Genomic DNA, 8,576 nt, shown 5'->3' on the forward strand with positions numbered 1-8,576 from the left:
GTAATCGTCTGAGAAGACAGTGGCTGCCGCAACAAAAACAACAAGACCCCCGGATCGAACATCGAACTCTGCGGACGCCTGCGAGAGCAAATTGCCAATATACCAAACGAGCGGCATGTTTGCTTACTTAGGCTTACAGAAACAAATATGCCCCCTTTGTTTTGATGCGACGGCCCAGTGCGAATTTATCGGCGTCTGCTCGTCGACTTTATCTGGATTAATTTCTGAAATATGTCACAACTTTCCAAACTCCCTACCTAAACCACCCCAACCCCAGAGCCAATTACAAAATTCGTCGTATTATAATAAACAGCATTAAATCATTTATTACGACCGATCTCATAAAATATTACGGGGCTTGTGTCGGACGAGAAAATGCGTGACCGTTTTTTACTGTTTACCGATGTTTCCGTCTGATTTGGTCCCGTTTTGTACAACGTCCCCCGTTGTCGTTGTATTTTTGGCTCACGCATACTATTAAAAATTTACGGGCCGTCTGAGAAGTTTCATTTTGAAAAGAAAGTTCAATTCAAGTTGCAAGTGCCGGAGGCGATTGAATAAAATAAATAAGAACGATTGTCGGGCGCATTCGCCATAATTTAAACTGTTGTAATTTTATTTAATAGTTATACATTATATAAAATTGGTCTCTGAATTAACCAATGCACGGAATACAAAATTATTTATTAGATTGGCCAGGTTAGTAACCCTGAATAGCATTTTTATTGATTGAACTGTTTTACAATTCACTATCTATATATTAAACAGTACTAGACAACGTTCCCATTTTCCGATAGATTGGAAATAGTTTTCCGACGGTGAAATTTCGGATTACTCACATGTCGCTCTATGAATGCATTGCATTCCGAAATGTTTTTAAATCAATCTACAACGAAAATAAAATAACCACTGATCCAATATCGATTGATCCAAATAAACATAATTTAAATTCTCTTTCTTAATAAATAGACAGTTTGGGAACGTTGAAATATATATATATATATATATATATATATATATATATATATATATAGACGATTAAAAATATATAGGGCATTCCACACCACTGGTCACATTGGATTTGTCTGAAATTTTTATCCCTTAAATCCGTCTCTGTGACTATACTGTTAAAATGTATGAATTTTTCAAATATCAATTTCTAGATGCAAATATGACAATGAATAGAACTTTGGAATTTTATAGAATGTAATTCAGCTACTCTTCATCCGTTCGAAACGAATTTAATATCGTTGAACGCGTAATTGAATTAACTTTCTAACGAAATATAACTCATATCAGTTGACATTGACATTGGCATTGAAACTCTAGGATATAATATAAAGTTCAATCACAATTTGAAGAAATGCAATATACAGTTGGCAAGGTGAAGGGCATAAATGAAAGAAAAATTTATTATTTCATACCCAGCGCACAAAATTTATTTATTATATTATTATTTATTGTATAAAATTAATATATTTTCATCGTAGTGATGTAAAAACAAAATTAAAATAAAAGGAAACTCATAATTGGTAATTTTTCACTAAATGAATGATAAATAAAAATTTTATTTTAAACAAAAATTAAAACTGAATAAATTTTAATTAAAAAAAATCGATTATTTTTCCGACACTAAAAAATTGGTTCCTAGGCACCTAAAAAATGCTTTCCAAAAATGAGCTCATAATTTTAATAGGTCCTCCTCATCTCAGTTTTCCATGTTTTCTTCAGTTGCATATGGTAAAATTCATATCTCGTCATTACATGATTGTATCGAAAATTTCTACTTACATTTCTTATAGGAAATTGGACGCTCTACAAAAAAGATATCTTACATTTTTTTCAGGATTCTTACTGTTTAAAAGATATCGGAGATCAAAGTTTGAAGAATTTAACAAAAATTTCTAATTTTTTTATTTCTAAATTTTATAACTCGTAGATAAATAAATATTATAAAATGCATAATATATATCTTTTTAGAAACTCATACGCTCTACAAAAAATATGTCTTGTGGTTAATCGATTACCCTAACAATTTAGAAGCATACTGCGTACTGATTCTATTAGTTTTTTAGTAACTATTTTAAATTTATCTATTTAAGTTATGAATTTTGAGATAATTCATTATCTGTTACAGAAAAAATAAAGTTTTTTACTTAATACATGTCATTTAATATATCAATAGAAAAGAAAAAAAGTAAATATATTAAAACTTAGCTGTTAACTGTTTGGTTACAGTTATATACAAAAAGACTCAGGACTTTATGAATAACACCTACATTTGAAACTAAATTTTCAACTCAGACAAAAAATATTCAATTATAAATTTTCTGAAAAAAAAAATTAAGTTACATTTTAAATAAACACGTTGAAAAATATTACTAATCACGATACTAATTTGTGAAAAGATCAAAATTATGAAAAGAAAATATTGTTGATTAGAAAGAAATATATTCCATAAGAAACAGAACAAAAGACATAACTTAGAAACTGTTATTCCCTCAAAATAAACTCAAATTTTTACGAATATTTCCAAAATGCATGACTTAAAAGGATAAATTTAAAATATTTATTAAAATCTATTAAAATTAGTACGTATTGGGATTCGAATGCGAATATCTTCTAAACGGTTAAAGTAATCGATTAACCACAGAAGACCTTTTTTGTAGAGCGTTTAATTTCCTATCAAAATGTATGTCGGGTATTTTATAATATTTAGTTATCTACCAGTTATAAAATTTAGAATTAAAAAAGAAATTTTTATTAAATTCTTCAAATTTTGACCTCCGATATTTTCTAAATAGTAAGAGTTATAAAAAAATTTGAGAAACCTTTTTTGTAGAGCGTTCAATTTCCTACAAAAACATAAATGGAAATTTTGTGTAGAATCAAGAAATCACGAGATATGAATTTTGTCATATGGGACTGAAGAAAAAATGTAAAACTGAGAGAGGACCTTCCTATTAAAATTAAGAGCCCATTTTCGAACTCCAAAGTCCAACCAAAGTTTCTTATGGACACAACAAGAGAAAAGTTTCTTTCCTTTTTTAGAATTTTGTTACTCGGAGACTTTTGAGCTCAAATAACTTTTTAACCAATCAAATTATAAGAGACTTTTTTATAGAGCATTTTCTTATAAAAATATGTATGCCTCATTATTTTAAATATATTTCTCTCCGAGTAACAGAATTCTAAAAATAGAAAGAAATTTTTTCCGTTTTATTTACACAAGAAATTTCAGCCTAATATTAATATTAAGAGTTAAAAGTAAGAACTCAAATTTTCAAGGATTTTTTTATAAATTTGGAACTACTTATGTCCCTGGGAGCAAATAAATTCGAAAATATTCCTGCTAAGGACCACCTCAATATATCATATTATATTAAATCGAATAATATAGATTTAATCAGTAAAAATCCCTTCCAATATGTTTGTTTATGTCCAGCTTAATTTAGAAAAATATGTAAGAGTTTATAGAATAAATATATAGTAGTTTTTAAAGTACTGTGTAAAACAACAATAATAAATTAATATTATGTTAATAGTTCATTAAATAAGTGAGTTATTGCTAAAATATTTAATATTTTGATAAGTTGTTTTAATAAATAGCCACAACTGTATATATAACATATGTACAGAATTTTACCTTGAGATGTAAGAAAATCAATATATTTTGTTTATCATAGACAAAGACAGTTTAAAGAATTTAATTGGAGGGAAAAATATTTCAACAAAAGAATCCGTGTATTGTTTCCAGAATTCATAATTTCACAGTATCCACCCTTAAGAATAACTGTGATTTCCCCCTTCAATATAATTCTGAAAGTGAAGTTTTTTTTTAATTAACCAGAAGTTTTCATAAAGCCGAGCGGCAAAAATCGAACGGAACGAACCGCAAATATCGTATCGTCGTCGCGTTGTTGCTAAGCATTCGAAGTCGACCTTCCTGACGGGCGTCAGAACAAAACGCAGGAACGAAAATGAAACGTTGAATAGAAGGTAGCGGGCGCTATCTAGCGTGGAACGCTTGACTTCATACAAATGCGAGACGAAAGAGTTTTCCTCAAACAGAGACCTGTTCGTGTGAACACGTTGTTCGTCTCTCGGAACCATAGAAAAGGAAAATCAATCGCTTCATTGTTCGCCGGCGTAGCACGTGATGTCTATTAAAGGACGAAAAGAAGTTTAAATGATAGCGTGGTCGTTTCCTCCTAGGTCACAGTCAATTTTTGTGCGGCGCGTCTAACTTTGTGTCAAATCGGCGTGGGCGGTTGGATTACGGAATCGAGGGATGTTCGCCGATTCACCATAATGAAACTGCAAATTAATGTTTGTTGTTTCGGAATTGGAAGCTTTAACGGAATAACGCCGCGGCTGAAACCGAGACCGGAGCTGTACACTCAAATATTTAAATTGAAATTTTGATTGATCAGTGCCCAATTAATATCCATTTAATTGGCGCACAATATTAACGCTGCTAATGAGTTTTGGTTTTCAATTATCGGGAAACTTTATACCCAAGTTTGGAGAAACATAATTATTAATATCGTGGCGTCTTCCACGTAATTATAATCCGCATTTTTTTTTTTATTCGGCGATGGAATTTTTTTCGAACTTCACTGGGCAAAATTCCAAGTACTCCAAATGAAGTCGACACGTTACCTTCATTTTTCCCACCCCGCATTATTATTTTTTAGATGTTGCCGTGCACGGATTGAAAAAGACAATGCCGTACATCAAAAACTTTATATTGGGGCGGCGTAAGCCCGGTGAAAAACGGCGGCGTGGGCGCCAAGTGACTTGATGAATTTAGTCCCGGATCGAACGCGTTCAGAAATCCCGCTATAAAATAACAATAAAACATTGACTCTCGCCTTTACGTGGATGTAACACATTGCTCAATGAGACCAATAAAACCCGCCTGTGTACTTTCTGGAAGAATATGTGCCATAAAGTAATGCGAAACACGTTATAAAACCGTGTGCTATGCATAAAACAAACATATTACCAATACGTATACCCCGTTATGTTCCTTTCTTCGCCAATTTTCCCATTTAATGGGAAACAGTTATGGTGTCATTTCTTTACGGGCCGAACTCAACGGAAGTTCTAAAAATTTCACAGTTTTAATAAAGGCACCGGCCTCAACTATGTTGTGAATGAAAACAACTTTATCGCCGACGAGGAGGCCGAAGTTAAATGTGTACTGTCAATAATCTTTGTTTGGCTTTATCTTGATGAAAGTTTGTGATATGTCCACACCTAGCTTTAAGTAGTTTTCCTTCTTAATTTAATATAAACTTTCTGGGTGCCTTATTACGGGGTGCAAATAACCAAGACAAATAAATCGCAAGGCCTTAAGGCCATTATGTAGTAATCTCTGGAGGTCCCCGCTTCCTACTCTACTTCCACATTTTCGATGACACGGAAAAGTCAATGCTTGCACACGCCCTTAATTAATTTCACCATAAAATGCCTCAAATTTTAACAGACATTGTAGTTTTAATTATCCCCGTTAGTTAGTGTTTACCGGAGGCAACGTGCAATTACAAGAGATCCAACGCCAAACTATTTACTGACGGGGAAACACCGCAGGTTTAAGCTGCCCGCAAGCAACTATGGCCCGAATCAAAACGTTTGCCAAAATAAAACAGTCGCATGGTTACCTAACTCAAAAAAAAAAATGAATAAAACAACTTATCGACATATCTGTTTGTTTTAGAGTGTTGTGCAAAATGATGTCGACAGGTAAATGGACCCCGCAAGGACCGATACGCCCACAGAACTGCATAGATTCATCTTTTGCGGCGCTGAAGCACAACTTCGGTTTCAGGCCTCAATATGAATATGAGAAAAAGGTCCACATTGGTTATTTGCTCTCTTTTGAGTATCAAAGGATGTGGCTGAAAGAGAGGGAAATATACGAGAAAGAATTCTACGCCAAACCGGCTCCGAAAGGTAATGACGCAATATTTGTATTTATTTTATCGAAAATAAATGTGCCCTCACAAACGGGAAATGTTGACATTAAATGTCAATAATTTTTTTTAACAAAATTTGTAAGAACTCGATTTGATTTCAGGTGACAAATTTGACAGAAAGGCTATGGAGAATGTTATGATTACGGGGACTAATATCAGTAACTAAAAAATTATTGAAAATATTAATTAACTAATTAATAATAATTTCCAGCGTCAGGCTTTTCAGCAAGAAGACTCTTAAAAAGAGGATACATACAAAAACTGATGACGTATAAAAAACCGACCAAGTCAGCCAAACAAGATTTGATGCTCAAAAAGCATGTATCTGGAGGAGATTTGGTACACACCGACATGAAATATAAGCCGCGCTGCTTTAAGAACAAACCGAAGAAATAGACTTACATTTAAGTAACATTTACCTGTGTATTTATATATACATATTAGATATTAGTGATAGCTTAAATATATAATTTATCACAACAAATTATTTATAAATTTTAATTGACTTACCCACTTATAATATATATAATAAATAAATCAATACTCACCTAGAAAAATTATAATTAATATTAAAATTGCCTTAAAATCTCTGCTCAAAAAACAAAAATATTAAATTTGTAATTAAACTAATTGATTTCAGATAATAAGAGAAATATTATTTTAATAAACGACGGCAAACTAAGCATTAATATACATTTGGTTGAATATTATATTTAATAAAAGTCAATGGATTATACATTTCAAACAATGAGTGTAATTGATAATGACCAAATAAATGTATGTAACTAATTTTATACGTTGTACTTGCATCACCTATATTTAGTATCAACAATTATATCTTTGATGTTTCCTTCTAATGTTTCGTAAATTTTGTAAGAACAATAGTACATTTTTCATTCCATATTTTTTTAAATAAATATCAATGAATTATATATTTAAAACAGTAAATGTAATTGATAATGATCAAATAAATTTATGTAATTAATTTCATACATTGACCATATATTACTATTAATTACAAAACAAATCATTCTTTGATGTTTCCTTCAAATAACTTAGACTAAAATTGAAAACCAATATTTAGATATATTTTTTTAAGAACAAGCAAAAAACATTTAAATTTAAACACCAACGTTTAGCTTTAAAATTAATAGAAATAATAGTATATTTCTCATTCCATACTTTTTTCCATTTAGTTGAATATTATTTTTAATAAACATCAACTAATTATACATTTAAAACAATGAATTTAATTGATACTTATATTTAATATAAACAATTCATTTCTTAACGTTTCCTTCAAATGATTTAGACTAAAATTGAAAACGAATATTTAGATATTATTTTTTTTTAAGAACAAACAACAAACCTTCCATTTTTTTCTATTTTCTTAATAGTATTAGACTAAATTTGGACACCAAGTACAATAGTACATTTGTCATTTCATATATTTTTTTTTTCCATTAAGTTGAATATTATTTTTAACAAACAGCAACGAATTATACACTTAAAACAATGAAAGTAATTGATAATGATTTATATGACTAATTTCATACATTGATCATGTATTATTTATATTTATTATAAACAATTCATCCTTTGAAGTTTCCTTCAAATGTCTTTTTAAGAACAAACAACAAACATTCCTATGTTCTTATTAGTATTAGACTAAATTTGGACACCAATGTTTAGATTTAAAATTTGTAAAAACAATAATACATTTCTCTTTCCATATATTTTTTTTTTCTAATTTGGTCGAATATTATTTTTAATAAACGTCAACGAATTATACATTTGAAACAATGAATTTCATACGTTGAGAATGTATTATTTATATTTATTATAAACAATTCATTACTTGACGTTTCCTTCAAATGACTTAGACTAAAATAGAAAATCAATATTTACATATATTTTTTTTAGAAAAAACAACAAACATTCCATTTTTTCTGTTTGATTAAATATTATTTTTAATAAATGTCAACGAATCATAAAATTTATGACTGAGTGTAGTGACCAAATAAATTTATGTGACTAATTTTATAGGTCAAGCTTTTGATAATATACATAATAATTTTCAGTGCTGAGCTTTTCAGAAGTATATATAATTTATCACAACAAATTATTTTATTATTTATTATTTTTAAAATATATCGACTTACCAACCTATGATTAAGTAAATACTCACCTGCAAAAAATTGTAATTAACATTTATAATTCCTGCTCAAAAAAATAAAGAGTATAAACATTGTGATTGGTCTAAGCTACTTCAAAAATGAAGGGCAACATTAAACACAACGTTTTGAAACTTCATGCCAATTAATATACATTCTTCAAGTCGAAGTTTTATAACGATATATTAAGCATACATATAAATGCACTTCATGACTCAATTACCCCATTAAGGGGAATGTTGCAAGTACTTGTTTCAACAGATGCAATTAAGAGACCATACATATTCTCGATTCCACTTACTTGGAACATTAGAGGCGACATCAGAATATTACGACCAATAAATTTCACGTTTTTATTATCACTTCTTCTACGAATGTGCTGACTTTTTTTTTTTTTTTTTTGTTAAATAGGACGATTTTC

At 29.8% G+C, this 8,576-nt stretch overlaps 1 protein-coding gene across 2 annotated transcripts; it reads left to right on the top strand.

The window, feature by feature from the left end:
* Positions 1-5,721: 5,721 nt before the first annotated feature.
* LOC109595927 (uncharacterized) lies at positions 5,722-6,474 on the top strand. Of its 2 annotated transcripts, XM_020011364.2 has the most exons (3): positions 5,722-5,958; positions 6,083-6,139; positions 6,193-6,474. In XM_020011364.2, the coding sequence occupies exons 1-3, from the start codon at positions 5,736-5,738 to the stop codon at positions 6,375-6,377; spliced, it is 465 nt and encodes a 154-aa protein (XP_019866923.1). In that variant the 5' UTR covers positions 5,722-5,735; the 3' UTR covers positions 6,378-6,474. The 2 variants fall into 2 exon arrangements, with proteins under 2 accessions (XP_019866923.1, XP_049817914.1); XM_049961957.1 differs by lacking the exon at positions 6,083-6,139.
* The last annotated feature ends 2,102 nt before the right edge of the window (positions 6,475-8,576 follow it).

This window comes from Aethina tumida, chromosome 1, assembly GCF_024364675.1.
Source record: "Aethina tumida isolate Nest 87 chromosome 1, icAetTumi1.1, whole genome shotgun sequence".
NCBI classification, from domain to species: Eukaryota; Metazoa; Arthropoda; class Insecta; order Coleoptera; family Nitidulidae; genus Aethina; species Aethina tumida.

What these genes read in the sequence shown, in the direction of transcription:
- LOC109595927 (XM_020011364.2), top strand. Translation starts at nt 5,736, where the DNA reads ATGATGTCGACAGGTAAATGGACCCCGCAAGGACCGATACGCCCACAG. An exon ending in CGCCAAACCGGCTCCGAAAG is followed by an intron (nt 5,959 to 6,082) that starts GTAATGACGCAA and finishes ATTTGATTTCAG; the next exon opens with GTGACAAATTTGACAGAAAG. An exon ending in GATTACGGGGACTAATATCA is followed by an intron (nt 6,140 to 6,192) that starts GTAACTAAAAAA and finishes AATAATTTCCAG; the next exon opens with CGTCAGGCTTTTCAGCAAGA.